This window comes from Danio rerio, chromosome 6, assembly GCF_049306965.1.
Source record: "Danio rerio strain Tuebingen ecotype United States chromosome 6, GRCz12tu, whole genome shotgun sequence".
NCBI classification, from domain to species: domain Eukaryota; kingdom Metazoa; phylum Chordata; class Actinopteri; order Cypriniformes; family Danionidae; genus Danio; species Danio rerio.
This window is the reverse complement of record NC_133181.1, coordinates 57,708,349-57,728,480: the sequence shown is the minus strand read 5'-3', so window position 1 is coordinate 57,728,480 and position 20,132 is coordinate 57,708,349. Positions and strand designations below refer to the sequence as shown.

At 34.6% G+C, this 20,132-nt stretch overlaps 1 protein-coding gene across 18 annotated transcripts in view; it reads right to left on the bottom strand.

The window, feature by feature from the left end:
- Positions 1-213: 213 nt before the first annotated feature.
- Positions 214-20,132, bottom strand: part of nav1b (neuron navigator 1b) — a 214,166-nt gene continuing 194,247 nt past the window's right edge. For 13 of the 18 annotated variants that reach the window (XM_017356758.4, XM_073954706.1, XM_073954707.1 and 10 more), the window contains 13 exons: positions 17,701-17,861; positions 15,975-16,140; positions 15,400-15,580; positions 15,226-15,317; positions 14,084-14,179; positions 13,746-13,914; positions 11,293-11,528; positions 8,836-8,990; positions 8,680-8,751; positions 5,599-5,795; positions 5,116-5,234; positions 2,394-2,591; positions 214-2,240 (listed from right to left, as the gene is read on the bottom strand). In XM_017356758.4, the coding sequence (XP_017212247.1) occupies positions 2,154-2,240; positions 2,394-2,591; positions 5,116-5,234; positions 5,599-5,795; positions 8,680-8,751; positions 8,836-8,990; positions 11,293-11,528; positions 13,746-13,914; positions 14,084-14,179; positions 15,226-15,317; positions 15,400-15,580; positions 15,975-16,140; positions 17,701-17,861 (1,929 nt within the window). In that variant the 3' untranslated portion in view covers positions 214-2,153. The remainder of the gene's footprint in view (positions 2,241-2,393; positions 2,592-5,115; positions 5,235-5,598; positions 5,796-8,679; positions 8,752-8,835; positions 8,991-11,292; positions 11,529-13,745; positions 13,915-14,083; positions 14,180-15,225; positions 15,318-15,399; positions 15,581-15,974; positions 16,141-17,700; positions 17,862-20,132) is intronic. The other 5 variants (XM_073954708.1, XM_073954705.1, XM_068222077.2 and 2 more) reach the window with 1 other exon arrangement.

Sequence of the window (20,132 nt, the reverse complement as noted above, 5' to 3'; positions counted from 1 at the left end):
ATCCTACGCAACCTGCATAACAGTTTCTGACACTGAAGGTTTGGGGTTTTAACTGTAGCTTATGCTGTGGCCTTTTTTTAATAATGTGAAAGAAATGAAAAGTACAAAAAGCAGCATAGGCTAAAGTGGCCTGTAAAGTGTCACGTCGGCGAAGGAGACATCTTATATTACCCAAAATACCCCAGATCGGTTGTTGCTTGTGACCGTGAGAGCGCACGTTGTTAGCACCTGTATCGTTGTGTTGTTAAAACGGGCAGAAGTGGAACAGTAAAGGCTCCCGCAAAAGAGAAATTACATCCGTATGTACATTAACCTCTGTAAACAGAAATATGCAGATAGACGTGCTATAAAATCATCGGCGTTTATAGCTGTCATAGTATGTTATTCTTGTAGTTATGTATGACAAAAGCCCTTACATAAAAGTACCATGTATGAACATAGATGGAGAAATTGCTGTGGTAATACCATGCTTTTTTGTACTCAGTACCACTATATATTGGATATTTAAATGTATGTATGTATAAGAAAAGATTTAAGTGCTATAACTTTTCACCAATTCTTTCTACATTTTTAAAACCACATTCATATCTTCCTGTTTACATTTTTAAAGGTCCTGAGGTGTGACTTGTCTTTTATAATAAGTACAAATATTTCTTGTAGTCTCTCAGTGAACAAGAGCTCATCAAATCTGCATGCTGAATAACTTTACAAGAGTAAAATGCTGCTTAAAATGGAGTATAGCATGTTGGCAGAACTTCAACTACACATTAAAGTGCCATGGTATTACCATGATACCACCCTAGTACTTTTCTGTAAGGGGCATTGGATTGAAATGAAACGGGTGGAATGGGTAGTTAAATAAATACGTGGGTGAAATGAACTAACAGCATTAATAGTAACAGTACAGTGTCATCAGGAAGTGTTGGAATCTGGACCTTGACATAGCTGGCTGGAGAGATGGAGAAGATCGAAGGACCACAATATTGAGGAGCTGATTGAGTCTAGACAATGAGATGGAGGAATTGATGAGGTCAGGACCACAATAATGAGGAGCTGATGGAGTCTGGACCACAATATTGAGAATCTGATGGAGTCTGGACTACAATATTGAGAATCTGATGGAGTCTGGACTACAATATTGAGAATCTAATGGAGTCTGGACTACAATATTGAGAATTTGATGGAGTCTGGACTAAAATATTGAGAATCTGATGGAGTCTGGACTTCAATATTGAGAATCTGATGGAGTCTGGATTACTATATTGAGAATCTGATGGAGTCTGGACTTCAATATTGAGAATCTGATGGAGTCTGGACTACTATATTGAGAATCTGATGGAGTCTGGGCTACAATATTGAGAATTTGATGGAGTCTGGACTTCAATATTGAGAATCTGATGGAGTCTGGACTACAATATTGAGGAGCTGATGGAGCCTGGACTACAATATTGAGAATCTGATGGAGTCTGGACTACAATATTGAGGAGCTGATGGAGCCTGGACTACAATATTGAGAATCTGATGGAGTCTGGACTACAATATTGAGAATCAGATGAAGTCTGAACTACAATATTGAGAATCAGATGGAGTCTGAACTACAATATTGAGAATCTGATGGAGTCTGAACTACAATATTGAGGAGCTGATGGAGTCTGGATTACAATATTGAGGAGCTGATGGAGTCTGGACTACAATATTGAGAATCAGATGGAGTCTGGACTACAATACTGAGAATTAGTTGGAGCCTGGACCTAAAGTTGGAGTCTGGACCATAAAATGGAGGAATTAATGGAGTCTGGAACTCAAGATGGAGGAGCTGATGGAGTTTGGATTACAATATTGGGGAGTTGATGGAGTCTGGACCTCAATATGGGGCAGCTGATGGAGTCTGGACTTCAAAATGGAAGAGCTGATGGAGTCTGGAACACAATATTGAAGAGCTGATGGTGTCTGGACTATAATATGGAGGAGTTGATGGAGTGTGGACCATAATATTGAGGAATTAATGAAGTCTGGACCACAATATTGGGGAGTTGATGGAGTCTGGACCTCAAGATGGAGGAACTGTTGGGAGTCTGGACTTTAACATTGGCTAAAGGAGAGATGGAGAAGCTAGCTGATGGAGTCTGGACCTCGACGTGAGCGATAGATGTTCAGAGAGGAGGGAGTTTTGGGTCTGTTTCTTTCTCCGGTGACTCGATGTGATTTGCAGCCTCTTGTAGTTTTAACAGCATCGCCATCTAGAACAAAAGAGCACAGATTGCAGGAACATGAACTGCAGTGAGCACAGACATTAACTTTACTCTTTTGCATGAAACAGAAATTGCTCAAAACAACAACCAAAAAGATCTTTGTGAAAATCTGTTTATTATCCGGTGAATCCACACACTGACCAGTGGATCAGACTCCACAGAGCTGGGCGGCGTCTCTTTATGTGTCCGCTCGTCCGCTGGTTGGCTGGGGCTGCCAGGGCCAGTGCTGGGTGGAGGCAGGTGGAAGAGTTTGGCCTGGTCCTGTTGAGCAGAAGGCCACGGCAGGGACCCTCTAACCCACTCCACCGGGTCCTCCCATACAGACTTCTGCCCATGAACCTGCACAAACACAAAACACAAACACTCAGCTACATTAAACTGCTGTGTTTGCATTTTGAAATGAAAACTAGCCATGTTCAAAATAGTGTTCCCCTTATGTTCCAGAAAATATCTAAAACACAGGTGTCAAACTCTGTTCCTGGAGAGTCACAGCACAGTTTAATTCCAACCCTAACTAAACACACCTGATCAAACTAATTGATTCCTTCCGTCTTGTTTGAAACCTGCAGGTAAAGCCGCGGTCACATCGCATTTTTCCCCTCATTGACTTTTATTCATATGCAAGTGAATGCAACAGACCGGAAACATAAGCTTGTGCGACAAGTTTCACAGTTTGCTGTGTTGCAAAATTCAAGCTTGGTGGACTCTGACTTGAGAATGAGACCAATCAAAGATCAAAGCATGACCTCTCAGTACAGAAATTTAACATATGCGAACAATCGCTTGCTTCTTTTTATGTCTAGGCAATAAGATGGAGGAATTGATGAAGTCTGGAGTACAATATTGAGAATCTGATGGAGTCTGAACTACAATATTGAGAATCTGATGGAGTCTGAACTACAATATTGAGTATCTGATGGAGTCTGGACTACAATATTGAGAATCTGATGGAGTCTGAACTACAATATTGAGAATCTGATGGAGTCTGAACTACAATATTGAGTATCTGATGGAGATTAGACTACAATATTGAGAATCTGATGGAGTCTGAACTACAATATTGAGAATCTGATGGAGTCTGGACTACAATATTGAGTATCTGATGGAGTATGGAGTACATTATTGAGAATCTGATGGAGTCTGGACTACAATATTGAGAATCTGATGGAGTCTGGACTACAATATTGAGAATCTGATGGAGTTTAGACTACAATATTGAGAATCTAATGGAGTCTGAACTACAATATTGAGAATCTGATGGAGTCTGGACTACAAAATTGAGAATCTGAAGGAGTCTAGTCTACAATATTAAGGAGCTGATGGAGCCTAGACCTCAAAATGGAGTGTGGACTATAAAATGGAGGAATTAATGGATCTCAAGATGGAGGAGCTTATGGAGTTTGGATTACAATATTGGGGATTTGATGGAGTCTGGACCTCAATATGGAGCAGCTGAGGGAGTCTGGACTTCATAATGGAAGAGCTGATGGAGTCTGGAATACAATATTGAAGTCTTATTTAACCTCGCCCCTTTTCGCAGCAGCGTATGACAGAATTTTGCAAGCTCAAACTGCGGCATTAGTGTGTTGAAGCAGGGCTGGAACTAAACTATGCAGGGCTGCGGCCCTCCAGAAACTGAGTTTGACACCCCTGATCTAAAATTATGCATTTTCCTCATTTAAATTTTTGACAAATAATTAATCGACTGTTGGTGTATCCTAAACATTTTGTAGGTAACTCTAGCAAAATTTCAGTTTTTTTTAAAACAAAAACAAACAAGTTGATGGAGTCTGAAGGACAAGATGGATGAGGTGATGTGGTTTGGACCTCAAGATGGAGGTTCTGATAGAGTCTGGATTACAATATTGAGGAGCAGATGGAGTCTAGGCCTCAAGATGGAGGAGTTGATAAAGTCTGGACTACAATATTGAGGAGCTAATGGAGTCCGAACTACAATATTGAGAATCTGATGGAGTATAGACTACAATATTGAGAATCAGATGGAGTCTGGACTACAATATTGAGAATCAGATGGAGTCTGGACTACAATATTGAGAATTAGATGGAGTCTGGACTACAATATTGAGAATCAGACGGAGTCTGGACATCAATATTGAGAATCTGATGGAGTCTGGACTATAATCTTGGGAATCTAATGGAGTCTGGACTACAATCTTGGGAATCTGATGGAGTCTGAACTACACTATTGAGAATCTGATGGAGTCTAGACTACACTATTGAGAATCTGATAAAGTCTGGACTACAATATTGAGGAGCTGATGGAGTCTGGACCACAATATTGGGAATCTGATGGAGCCTGAACTACATTATTGAGAATCTGATGGAGTCTAGACTACACTATTAAGAATCTGATGGAGTCTGAACTACAATATGGAGGAGCTGATGGAGTCTGGACTACAATATTGAGAATCTGATGGAGTTTTGACCACAATATTGAGGAGCTAATGGAGTCTGGACCTCAAGATGGAGGGATTAATGGATTCTGGACCACAAAATTGCTAAGCTGATGGAGTCTGGATCACAAGATGGAGGGATTAATGGAGTCTGGACCAGACTACTGAGGAGCTGATGGAGTCTGGACTACAATATTGAAGAGTAGACCTCAAAATTGAGGGGCTGATATAGTCTGGACCTCAAAATGGAGGAGCTGATGGAGTCTGGACCTCAAAACAGAGGAGCTGATAAAGTGTGGTCAACATTTAAAGCGGGCCAAAACCTTTCATCAAAGTTGTCATAAAACTATTAAACAACTTTCATTCTTGTTTTAGGACAATTTTGGCTTTTTTTGATCATCTTTAAACGTTGACTACTGCATTTACCCCCTAAGAATTCTTTTACCCACTTTAATGCCATCTTTGGATCCTTCCTGCAGGTACGGGATGATGGAGTGATTCCACAGATCGATAAACCATGTGCGGAAGTCCTCCACTGTTACTGGACAGGACAGGAAAAAGCAGGGGCCTAAAACACAGAGAGGATTAGATTTATAAGTATACTGAATTAATTATGGCAGCCCACCATTTAATCAAAACTAACCACCACACATTAATTTTCCAAAAATCTTGGATTTGTTGAATAGACATGAGCGCTGCACCTTTCAAAATCAAAATGCAGCATGATTTATATGAATGTATCTTTGAAAAAAATTTATCTCCAGAAAGATTTTAATGTCCGTGGCACGGTGCTCTGTTAAACATCATTTGGGAAATAAAAAAAATTAAAAAAAGAAATATAATAATTTTGGCTGTATTCTAAGTCGGTGGAAAACACTGTACTGAAATAACATCTCATTTGGCATGATTCTGATAATGAAGATGGAGATTACCGATGAGGAAATCGGAGGTGCTGTGTTTCTCCAGGAAGGTGTGAAGGTGGTACCAGAGTCTGGGCACCCAGTCCAGCACCCGCAGAAGATCTTCATTGGTCACACTCCTCGGGTCTTCAGCCTCCATCAGTTTTCTGTGCAAGTAACGCACCAGGAACCCGTTGGCTGGCTCCACGTTATTCGAAAACGTCACCATCCTGTATAGAAAATATACATTAACATTTTTTTTTTTTTAGCAAGGACGCTAAAGTGGCAGCATAGACAATTTTAATTTTGCTAAATTTCAAATGAAGACTTTTTAATTATCCAACAATACTGCAAAGATTTCCACAAAAATACAAAGCAGCACAACTTTTAATATTGATGATGATAATAATAATAATAATGTTTCTTGATCATCAAATCAAAATTATTTCACAAAGTTTCATTGCATATTAAGAATAAATTGCATTTTAAATTTATTAATTAAGTTATTTTAAATAGTAAAATTTTCACTCTATTAATATTTAACATACTTTTTAAACCAGTAGTGCACACAAAGGTAAATATAAAAAACATTGAAATTATGTGAAATATTAATTTTAAATACTTTGTGCACTTAGAGCCCTATCATACACCCGGTGCAATAAGGTGCAAGATGCTTTTGCCGAAACATGTTGCTATTTTCAGACCAGCGCAGCCTTAATTTTCCTGTTTTCCACCACATTGTTTAAATAGCAAATGCATTTGCACCTCTTTGTGGACTAATGGGTGTTTTGGTCAAGTAAAAGAGGTGTGTTAAGGCGGATTGTTGGCACATTGCTATTTTGAGGAACTAAAAAAGACTGTAATAGACCAGCTGAAAGCAGCGCGTCAGTTGTGTGCCTCGCTTACACATTGCTTAAAACACGCGGGATGTCAAGCATTATGCAAATATCTTTACAAATGAAAAAGTATTAAAGGATGAAACTATTACAATAATTATTACTTTCTACATAAATATAAAAACCACTGCCTCCATGTCTTCTTCATCTCGGGGGGCTTTTTTTTGTTTATTCATGACAACTTGCTTTTGTATAATGTTATTATCATTAACAGTATTATTTATTATATGCATATTTATATTTGTTTTATTAAAAACAAGTTTAGATTAGTGCACCGGTCAGGTTTTCTACCATATGGGGCATAGCATGTATGTTTTACATATAACTCTGATCACACTTTGTTATTATTGTTCATTTATTAATTTGCTGGAAATTAGAACTGGATTTTGAAATAGTTTTGAAACAAACTTTGTGCTTAAAATTAATTATGTAGGCTAATTGGAGGAGGCTCAATCTTTAGCAAAAGTAGATTCGGATACGCCCTTAATGCTTTTGCACCATGTGCTTTAGACTTTGCGGCTAAATCATTTAACTAGAGCCCATAGTATTTGCTAACATTAATCCATAAAATGTTATAAATGGGTCAGTAATTATGCAAAAAAATTCTGTGTGTTTTGTTAAGTTCACCACTGACTACATTATCCTGTTATAACGACTGCTTACCGAAAAAATCAACAGACAACAAATAAATTACTGGAGGTAACCCAAGTGCACTTAAAACATAATCAAATGCATGCTGTTTACACTATTCAATTAGGAAATTATTCACTTAAATCAATTAAAAAAGTTATAAAATTTGTTACTTTGTTCATTTTTAAGAAAAGCAATGTGAAAGTACGTGTTGTGTTATTTTTTTACCTTTATTTTAAAACCAAAACATGCATACAATTGTAAAATATTACTTTGAAATAGTTCTGTCAAAACGATTTATCGCAATTTATCTTATCCAGAATATAAGTTCATATCTCCAAATTATATTTGTGCATACTGTGTATACTCATGTGGTCGCCGCAGCGGAATGAACCGCCAACTTACCCATCTAAACACACTCATTCACACACACTCATACACTGCGGCCAATTTAGATTATTCAATTGATCTATAGTTCATGTGTGGAAAACCGGAGCACCCAGAGGAGACCCATGCTAACACAGGAAGAACATGCAAACTCCACACAGAAATTCCAACTGAACCAGCTGAGACTCAAAATAGCAACCTTCTTGCTGTGAGGCGACAGTGCTAACCACTGAGCCACCGTGTCGCCTAATATACAATATATAAATGTATATGTAAATAGATTTCTTTTATTTCATGTATACTGTAGTATGTGTGTGCCTTTATACATATATACACAGTACACTTGTATAAATTATGTCAATGCAAACTTTTATCATGGATGTTATTATTTTCAATTAAATGTTTGACAGCACTACTTTTGCAAACATAAATAAATTCCCATATTTCTTTTGCATATTTTTTTGTATATTCTGTCTGTGTATATGTACGGAGGCCAGCTAGTGTGTGCTGTGCAGTTAAACCTCACTCCTCTGACCTCTAAAGGTGCTCTAGCGACAGATGCTAGAGACCATGGTCTTTAGCCTCCTTAGTAGAGCCCCTGACTCCTATGCGGAAGGTTCGCCGGTGGGGTTACACCGGCGGGGTTACATTGGTGCCGTGACCCGGATGAGAGTGAGGTTTAGGGGGGTGAGTGTAACGGAGGCCAGCTAGTGTGTGCTGTGGTAAACCTCACTCCTCTGACCTCTAAAGATGCTCTAGCGAATTCCCATGCGGAAGGTCGCCGGTTCGATACCAGCTCGGAGCGGGTTGGGTGGTGTAGGACCAGCGGGGTTACATATATATACATAAGTATACACAGTACACACGTATACTTACAAAAAAAAAAAAAAAAAAAAAAAAAAAAATATATATATATATATATATATATATATATATATATATATATATATATATATATATATATATATATATATATATATATATATATATATTTGATGCGTTTACTCATGATTAATCATTTGACAGCACTACTTTTAAAAACAACTTTACCCAACACTGCTGAAGACCACAGTGGCATGTGTTAATGTCACTCAAATTAGCAACAAAAATAAAAGCACAAGATCCTGAAACATCACAGCCGTTCGTCCAACAACAAGCCAAAGGCAGCTTCAAAAGCAGTAAATCTTGTGAGAAGACCCACCTGAAGCTGAGGTGCAGACCGTGATTTGGGCTCATCTTCACTGGCTGATTGGTTGTTCCTATTATATACGGACTAAAAGAGCGACAAAACCACTGTTAGTGGCTTTAAAATGACTGCCAGAGACACTATTCCTCTTAGTGTACAGTACAAACTCACCATTTATGATATTTACAGGTTAAAGCACCATTTACAAGTTCACTGAGGGATGTGGGCTCGTGCACATCATCTAAGATCACAACCAATGGGATTTCAGCAGTGCTGCTCTCCCGGTCGATCTGATTGGCCAGATTGGCAAGATAGAGCTGAAGGTCCTGATGGAAAAACAAAGACAACAAACAGTTAAAGAGATTTCATCTGAAAGCTAAATAAGCTTGACATTGACTTATGGTTTGTTAGGATATGGTAGTATCTGGCTGAGATACAACCAACTGAATATCTGAAATCTAAATATTGAGAAGATATCCCCAAGTTTTGTCCAAATTGATTCTTAATGCAAAAATTCAATAACTGAGTTCCTATTTATTTAGAGTATACAATATATATGAAATCCTTATGGAACTTGACCTGTACTATTCATCTTTAACTTAATTTTCTAATGATTTTTGGAATAAAAAGAATAGATAATCATCTTTTTTTTCATATTATCACAGATATACTAGTCATGGTTCTGTCAATCTGGGGTCCGTTCTTCGTACGTGGATTATTCAGTTAGCTGGATTTGGTTATTGAGGATTTGACATGATCCAAGATTGTTTAGTTCTTTAAAACTCATCTGAGACTTGTTTTCATAGCAACAGCTCTGGTAGCTCAAACCTGCTTGGGAGCAGGCTCATTATATATAAACAGGATTAGATCAGGTCATACAAGTAAAGGTAATACTGAAAGTACGTACCGAATGTTTAAGTAATATCAGCACCCGTACAGCCTCTTTACCCTTTGTGTATTACTCCGCCCACATACAGCCAGCAAAAAGCAGACACTACAGATCTAAAGTTTAAAAGATGCTCACTCTGTTTAACTGACAGCTTATGATTTTAATCCAAGGCGGAAGAAAGTAGTGTCTCATACAAAAGGGTTTTTGAGACTCTCCATGTTTGATTTTGTTTTTATATACACAATTATGCGGTCAAACTGTTATATAAACGCAATATCACACTCGTAGCACTCGTATATATATTTACGTATATAAGTTTAAAAATATATATTAATAAAATGTATGCAATCTGCACTCCGTAGATAAAAGTAAAAATAAAAAAGTACAAAGACTGCCACCTGGTGGTTCAAAGAGAAATTGTATTGATGTAAACTTTTTAGAGTGCTTTTACACCTGTGAATCGATTAATTTGTTCCGAAACAGGAATTCAAATTGTTACAATGTTTGTTTGTGTTGTTGGTGCGGTTCGCTTTCACACTGCAAAGTTTCTAAACGGACCAAAAAAGCTAAAACAAGTCAACTTATTAACTCTCCTCTCATTGGTTTCATGGTTTATTTTGCAGAGTCCCACTCATAGGTCCCGCTCAGCTGTCATGTGTCCTTATTTTAATTCATGACAATGAGCAATAGGACATAATATGCGGAAAGCTGCGCTTTAATTTTGAATGGTGATGCACACGGACATCGTCACCAGATATAAATCAGAGGTAAGACTCTCTCATGCATAGCCCTTGGCTAGTCTGCAGTTCGGTCAATGCTCCTAACAGATTAACAGCTCTCGTTAATAGTTCAGCATGCTTACATTTTCGTATTTAACATGAAACACACATTTACTGGTAGGAATGACCTCCGGTTCTACTCATCATTCTCTCCTATATAGCTATATATGCCTATTATATATCCATAATACACTGTGATATAACCGGGCTCGGATCGTTTCGCTTTCTCACTACAATCCATCCGCTCCAAAGTTCGTTTCAATCAAGCCGAGACCACCTCATTCAGGCAATCTCGAACCGATTGATTTGGCGCAGATTCGAGCGCGATTGCTGGTTTTACATATGCCAAACGAACCGCTCTAACTAGGCAAACGAGACCGGTTCCGAAACAAAAGTCTAGGTGTGAAAGCACCCTTAGATAGCCTACAAATGCGTACATGCACAATATTTGACTTTTAAAAAAAAAGGATAATAATTTATGCAGTCATGAACATGTTTTGACCACTAATATAATATAATATGCTAATATGAAAATAAAATGAATAAATGAATACAAATGACTTGCATACTTAAATATTTCATCTCTAAAAATAAAGAGTCAAAATATATGTGGAGTAATGTCATTTAGTTGTATGTTTAGTTGCAAACTGTACGTTGAAGTTTTTAAAAAGTGTATTTAATTTCTTACACTGTTCAAATAAATGTTAAAGCTGTATCAGAATTATTTTAGCATTAAAAACCATGCAGTTTGCTGGAGGTGATTCAGTGTACCTGGACCAAGAAATTTCACATTACTTTCCTTAAAAAGTAATTAGGTATTACATTTAGGTACTGTTTGACTTTAGATTCTAATACATGACTTTTTTTCCCGGAACACTGGTGATGAAAGTGTAAAGAAATCAGTCATTTGAGTGAAGTGTCTGCAGCAGAATGGTTATAAACGTTGGTTAGTGCGGAGACCTTGCAGGACTGGCGGTGCATGTTGAAGGTGTTGGTAATGGCTGGCGTGAGCTCGCGGGCGCTGCGCTCCACCAGGTACTCCGCCAGCCGGTAGGTGAGGTAGGTTTTCCCAGTGCCGCTGGGACCAGACAGGATCAGCCGACGGTGCTTCAGCAGCAGACTGATGTAGTGTTGCATCATGGGCTTCGGGACGAGCGTCTCAAACACCAGCACGTCCACACACTTCTCCTTCAGCCCTGCACACAGACACCATCGCAGATCAGTGTTTCATAGAGAGACATTGATTACAAATCAATTAATTTATTCATTAGTATAAGTAATAATAATAATAATAATAATAATGATGATGATGATGATGATGATAATAATAATAATAATAATGATAATAATAATAATAATAATAATGTATTTTTTATTTAATACCATGTCAGCAACCAAGGCTATTTTCATGGCAGGAATATTTCAATAATAAATATACAATTAAAAATCAACAAACAAATGAATACATAAATGAAATAAATTTAATACATGATAACAATTCTAAAATCTTTTCTGGTGTCACTTTGCTAAAAATGTCCTAAGGAGAGTTCATTCCATAAAAAAGTCTTCTGGAATCATTAAAAGCAGGACAGTCCAGTAAAATGTATTTTAATAACAACAACAACAACAACAACAACAATAATAATAATAATAATAATAAAGTCAGAATTATTAGCCCCCATTTTAATTTTTTTACAAATAAGGAAATTTTCACAGTATGTCTATTTTTTTTCCCTCTGGAGAAATAATTTGTTTTATTTCGGCTAGAATAAAAGCAGTTTTTATTTTTTTTAAAACCATTTTAAGGTCAAAATTATTATACAATAACTTGCCTAATTACCCTAACCTGCCTAGTTAACCTAATTAACATAGTCAAGCCTTTAAATGTCTCTTTAAGCTGTATAGAAGTTTCTTGAAAAATATCTAGTCAAATATTATTTACTGTCATCATGGCAAAGATAAAATAAATCAGTTATTATAAATGAGTTATTAAAACTATTATGATTAGAAATAAGTTGAAGAAATCTGCTCTCTGTTAAACAGAAATTGTGGAAAAAATAAACAGGGGGGCGAATAATTCTGACTTCAACTGTATATATAAAGCATTTATTCATTCTTTCATTCATTTTCTTTTCGGCTTATTCCCTTTATTCATCAGGGGTCACCACAGAGGAATGAACAACCAACTTATCCAGCATATGTTTGTGGCAGCGGATGCCCTTCCAGCTGCAACCAAACACTGGGAAACACCCATACACTCTTGCATTCACACACATACACTAAGGTCAATTTAGTTTACCCAATCCACCTATAGCGCATGATTATGGACAGTGGGGGAAATATGATTAATGTTTGTTCATCACTAATTTATATTTATAGTTCATTTTTTTCGTTCTTTTTTAGATTATTTTTGTTTTACTAAATGAAAATGAGGATTACTTACCTGGCAAGTACCTGAAATAAAATATATTTTTATATTTTCTTTCTTTCAATTAACTTTTTTCATTATTTTATTCTTGTTAACCATAACACCACTAATAATAGTATTAATAATAACAATAATAATAATTATTAATAGTGACACTTATACAATTACTCATAAAATACAAGTTGTACAATTATTTTACACTCATTAATATCGATTGTACATAATTATAATTACACATTTGATATGCACAGTTAAATAAAATATAAACTTAAGAAATAAAAATATAACCAAATAAAAAAATTGCATAAGACACATAATTATGCAATTAATTTTATAAATTATATAAATTATATAAATATTGATCTTACTCTTTCACCTAAGCAGATGTTTTATCATTATCATTATCTTTATTATCAGGCGACACGGTGGCTCAGTGGTTAGCACTGTTGCCTCAAAGCAAGAAGGTCACTGGTTCAAGTCCTGGTTCGGTCAGCTGGCATTTCAGTGTGGAGTTTGCATGTTCTCCACGTGTTGGCGTGGGTTTCCTCAGATGCTCCAGTTTCCCCCACAGTCCAAACACGTGCGCTATAGGTGACTTGGGTAAACTAAATTGGCCGTGGTGTATGTGTGTGAATAAGTGTGTACGAATGTTACCCAGGACTGGGTTGATGCTGGAAGGGCATCCGCTGTGTAAAACATATGCTGGGAAAGTTGGCAGTTCATTCTGCTGTGGCGACCCCTGATTAATAAAGGGACTAAGCCAAAAGACAATGAATGAATTTTAAAATTTATTATCTCAAGACTTCTGGTCTCATTCACTTCAATTAATTTTTAGCCATAAAACAGCCTGCTATGCTGACATTTGCTGTCATTCACTGCGCTCTTATTTACCCAACTATAAAAACTTCTGCTGCTGAGAAACCTGGAAATGTGAAAGTGTCCATAGAAGTGTAGCATTGTGTGTATAAGATGTGTATTGACTGACCCTTGAGGGCCACAGTGATGCAGGCCTGTCCTCGGCTGTAGAGGCGCACCGGTGGCGTCTCTGGCGGCTGCGCCCCCAAAACCCTCTTCAGGTGACTGAGGCTGTAGCTGTAGATGGAGTCCTGAGAGAGGCCAAGGCTGGAGCCCGGGTCCACCACCGACAGATACTCCTGCACACACACACACACACACACACACACACACACACACACACACACACACACACACACACACACACACACACACACACACACACACACACACACACAAACACACACTGTAAAGGAGAGTTTTCATTCTTCATCTCAACATGAGGAGTTTTCAGAGGCCGACACTCACTTTAAAAGCCTGGATAACAGCAGAGTCCAGAGAAAACCAGTCCGTCCGTCCACTGATCCTAACTGAGCCGATGAAAAACTCCAGCTGTTTCACCTCCTGTCAATCACACATTTAATTTTAATAAAATATAGAGCAAGTTTTAAGGTTTGTTATGGGTGTAAATATATATATATATATATATATATATATATATATATATATATATATATATATATATATATATAATGCCATTGTGGTTAACTAAAATGAATTATTAGCTAAAAAACTATTTTAATTTGTTTTAGGTAATTGAAATACAGCTGAAAATAAATAAATAAATAAATAAACAAATAAATAAATAAACAAATTAATTAATTAATTAATTAAATTAAATTAAAATAAACAATAAAATAATACATAAATAAATAAATAATGAGAAAAAAATAATAATAAAACATTTAAATAAATAGAAATAAATAAAATCAAATAATAAATAAATAATAAAATAAATAAAAATTAAATTACATAAAATAATAAAATTAAATAAAAAATTGTACAATTAAATAAATAAATAATAAAATAAATAAAAATAAAAGAAATAAAAAATTTAAAATAAGATAAAACATCAAAAACATAAAAAAAATATTAACTAGAAAAATTTTAATTTCTACCATTACTAAAACTGAAGTGGAAATCGTTTTAAAATATACAAAAAAATTATAAAATAAAAAAACATAAGATAAATACAACAAAAATTATGAAAGCATAAAACATTATAACTAAAAAAACTAAAATTAGAAAGATTGCCTTAACAATTGAGAATATCATAATTCTGAAAAGAAAATGCTGAAAATCAAATCAACATATGTAAAACAAAAAAAAGTAGAAATAGTAAAAATAAAATACAGTAAATAACATTGCCTTTTTAATTGGTTGTAAATATAAAATGCAAATAAAAACTAAATAAATATAAAACAAACTATGACAAACTAAATGCACACAAAAAAGGCTAATTCAATATATATTATAACAATAAATAGTGTAAAAAGAAAAAAAATACAAAGACAATAGTAAATATTAAATAATATTCAGTACAGTGTTTTGCTGTATTTACTACAGAATTGCCAGCTCTATAATGAACAGTAAAGGAGTAAATTACTCACATCTTTAAACAGCTGCTGGTTTGGGATGCGAACCAACACTCTGACGAGACTTTCATCCTTCTGAAGAGTGGAGGTGGGACTGTGAAACACGTCTGTGAAAGCAGCAGAAATTACAGTGAGAAAGTCCTGAAATTACTGTAAAAAAATATTGTCTTCCTGCAAACGTGTGTAAACCTGGATAAGGCTCAGTTTGTCCAGTGCCAGCGGTTTTGCTGAATGATGACACAGATTGCCGTGGTGACGAGACGCCCAATGACCCGAGCCCAGAGGACTGGGAGGTGGAGCTTGGAGGTCTGGAGGTAGGGCCACCTGTCTTCAGCTGGTCATTCTCCGCCTTCAGGTTCTCGACTGTAAGCTGCCAATGCATTTATATCACATATGTGAGTTTAATGTGTTTATTATTTTGGTAACACTTTACAATAGGTTGCATAAGTTTATGCATTTACAAACATGAACAAACAATGAGCAAAACATTTACAGTATTTGTTCATGCTAGTTAATAGAAATACGGTTATTGGTTGTTAGATGTTACCTCACTGTACATTAACTAATGTGAACAAGCATTAACAGGATTTTAATAATACATTAGTAAATGTTGAACTTTGATTACTAAATGCTGCACAGGTATTGTTCATTATTAGTTCATGTTAGTAAATTCATTAACTCGTGAAACCTTATTATAAAGTGTGACCTTTATTTTTAACCTGTAACAATAATCAACCAGTATACATGCACACATGCACACACACCTGCATGTTGGTCATGGCTTCCTGCAGTTGCTCCAGCTGATGTGCAGAGCTTAGCGCCTCCAGCCGGATGTCGGTCAGCTTTCGCTCCTTTTCCCACAATTCAGAGCGTAACTCTGACACCACTTTTTCATCCCGCTCTGTCTCCTCTGGACCCCCGCAGGACCTGCTGGAAAACGCGAGCTGACATTACACTGTAGAGACTTTATACAGCAGGTGTGTGTGTGTGTGTGTGTTGTGTTCTCAAACCAGGAGGTAAAGGTTTTATTTTCTTAATTACATGTAGATTTATGTCCCAGTCGCATTTTTTTGGGTGGGTGGGGTGGGTGGGTGGGGGGGGGGGTTAAAATATATTACTTTAAATAATAATTTTACTTAAAAACTTGCTTGAAATAACAAGAATAATATTTTTGTAATTATTATTTTTAATATTTAAATGGAAAGCAGTTATCTTAAAGTGCATAAATATCTTACAATATTACTGCTTTTGCTGTAGTTTTGGATCAAATAAATACAGGCTTGGTGAGCAGAAAAGGCTTCTTTAAACATTAAAAATGTTTGTGTTCAGAAACATTTGACTTGTTAAGTATTTTTACACAAAGTAAATAAATAAATAAATGAATAAATAAACATAAAATATATAAATATACAATGAATGAATAAATAAAATAAACAATAAATAAATAAATAAAACATATCAGCAAACAATAAATAAATAAACATAACAAAACAAACAAACAATATATAAATATAAAACTTAAAAAAGCAAACAATAAAAAAATATATAAAAATATAAATAAACAAACAAAAAGTAAATAAATAAACAAAATAAATGAAACAAATAATCAATAAAAGATAAATAAACAATAAATAAATAAATCAAATATATAAACAAACAATAAATAAACAAAACATAAATAAACAAACAACAAATAAACTAAATAAATGAAACAAACAAACAATAAATATACAAATAAACAATAAATAAATAAATATAAAATATATAATTAAACAAACTAAAAGTAAATAAAAAAATAATTGGAACAAACAATAAATAAAATGTATAAATGATCAATAAATAAAATAATAAAATAAGCAAACAATAAATAATTAAATGTAAAACAAATAAACAAACAATAAAAAATAAAATATATAAACTAAGTCATGAACTTCATCAAGTTTTTTTTTAGTATTTTATATTTATTCCAAAATTAAAAACTCAAGTTACTCTGAATGCAGAAGGTGCATGAACTTAAATAATCCTATCCAATCATATCATCATGGGGAATTTCCTCTTCTCACTCTCCCCCATGCATTAAATATTATATAATGATATTTTATCCTCTATTCCTGATGTTTTTAAGTCCATGTGGACCAATCATTTTTGGGTAAAATATCACAGTTTACTTTATTTTGCTATCCTCAATTCCATCAGTGAATGAAAATGTTTTCTATGGAGGACCAGGAGAGCCAGTTAGAAATGAAATAAAGAAATCAATTCAAATCATCAATTGAATAATTGAATGTATATAAAAGGACAAAATAATGTATATAAATAAATCACAATTTAAATTATTGTATTGCTTTAAATTGTTAAACTGGCTCTCCTAGTCCTTCATAGTTCTCCATCCAATGTTAAAAAATTAAAAAAATTATATCAGGTGCCTGAAAATCTTTTGGTTTGACTGTAATGTGGCATATACAACGTAGGATATGTTATATTTCTCACCCTAATGTTGAAGTCGAAGCCTTTGTGAAGGTGTTGTCCACATTATGGTGAATTTTGGGTGAGGATGGAGCAGACGCTTCAGGGGTTGCGATCTCTTCTATATCTGCGTATGGAGCTTTGGGTCCCTTTTTGCTGAAGGCCTTGTTAAAGGAGCTCCGCAACTATATGTGGATGAGAAATGAGAAGTCATATTGTAAAAGTAGACAACAATTCGTGGTTTGTTAGTATAGATGGTTTGTATTCATAATGAACAAATAACGGAGTCATGTGGTATGGTGTATGATTTAATGTGTGATGTATGCGTTACTGTTAGCGTCTTGATAATAAAGGTTTTTGTGCTGTTGAAAAGCCTCTTCATTTTCAACATGCATTAGTAGTGTAACAAAGACAATAACAAAGAAGATATTTCTATTGTTAAATAAAACTGAACCTAAATCCATTAAAAAATACCAAAAAACATCAAAAAACTAAAATAAAAATGTTGTTGTGTAAACTAACAACAATAAGTACATTTAATAATACTAAAACTCAAAGTAAAAAAAAAGTATGACAATAAACTCTGGAAATAAAGTATTTAATTATTTTTTTAATAATTTAAAAATTTAATTTAAAAAAAGAAAAAATTACAATTGACTTTAAAAAGGTAAAAATTATTTAGAAAATTAAATGACAAAAAAACAGAAAAATACAATTTAACTAAAAAAAGTTTCTAAAATTTTAAAAATTAATGACAAAAACTGGAAGAAAATACAATTGAACAAAAAAGGTAAATAACAAAAAATGGAAAAAAACAATTTAACTAAAAAAGTCACAATAATTAAAGAATTAAATGACAAAAAAATGGAAAAAATACAATTTAACTAAAAAAGGCACAATAATTAAAAAATTAAATGACAGAAAAATGGAAAAAATACAATTTAACGTAAAAAGTAAAAATAATTTTAGAAACATAAATTACAAAAAATGGAAGAAATACAATTTAATTACAAAAAAAAGAAAAATCTAATGAAAAAAAATGGAAAAAATACAATTTAACTAAAAAAAAGTCACAATAAATAAATGACAGCAAACATACAATTTAACTACAAAAGTTACACAAATTTTAAAAATAAATGACAAAAACTGGAAGAAATACAATTTAACTAAAAAAGTCACAATAATTAAAGAATTAATGACAGAAAAATGGAAAAAAACACAATTTAACTTAAAAAGTTAAAGCAATTAAAAAATGAAACGAAAAAAACTAGAAAAAATATTATTTAACCAACAAAAAAAAAATTGTTCAAATAATTTAATAACTATTGTATCATTGTTTCTCAAAGGATTGCCTTTATTCGTGGTACATTTATTATAAATGATTAAATAAAATCTGTTGTGAGGTTTACAGTAGAAATAATGGTAGGTGAGAAGCATTAGTCATGACAATATTAATCACAAAGCACTTAAAAAAATGCATATAAATAATGGAGAGCAGTACAGGACACCAGAAACAATATGAGTTTAATTTCAGCCAATAAGTCTACAAATAATTCATAAAAGATGGGGATTTTTAACAACTGAAAACATTTTAAAGACAGGCATGTAGGGAGCTCAGAGGTTTTGTATCAGTTGCATTACATTAATTCAAACTATTTTTAAATCAGCCTTGTTTAATAGTAGAATCTGTGCATAAAAACTACATTACCCACAATGCTGTGCAGGAAATTCTGCCAGAGTTGTACTGAGAAAAAGCAGGATAAGTTTTCTATATGCTCCACCTACTAACATGGAGCACAGTGAAAGGTATAATCCAGTCCAGAAAGGCATAATCCATAACCTAATTGAGGGGCGGCATGGTGACTCAGTGGTTAGCCCTGTTGCCTCAAAGCAAGAAGGTCTCCAGTTTGAGTCCTGGATGCGTCAGTTGCCATTTCCATGTGGAGTTTGCATGTTTGTCCCTATGTTGGCGTGGGTTTCCTCCGTGTGCATCAGTTTCCCCCACAGTTGATAGAAATGTGCTATAGGTGAACTGTATGAACTAAATTGGCCATAGTAGCATATTGGTGTGTGTGTCAGTGCAGGAGTGTATGGGTGTTTCCCAGTAGTGGGTTGCAGTTGGAAGGGCATCCACTGCGTAATAAATCAAAGACTAAGCCGAAGAATGAGACTTATTAACTGAGTTTCAGACACACACAATACACACAGCACCACACAATGCACTGACAATGAAGACTTTTTCTGATGCATATATTGCATGATGGATGGGATGGGATGGGACGGGCAGGGAAAACAACTCACCTCATAGACCTGTAAAAAGGGAGCAGGGAAGCATAGGGAAGAAATCACAGTCATACTTAATTACAAATACACTGATAACATTTTCTGAATTTTATTGCAGTGCACAACCAGACTGATCTGTCAGGTTTTGGATTAGAGGTTAAGAGGTTTTGGAT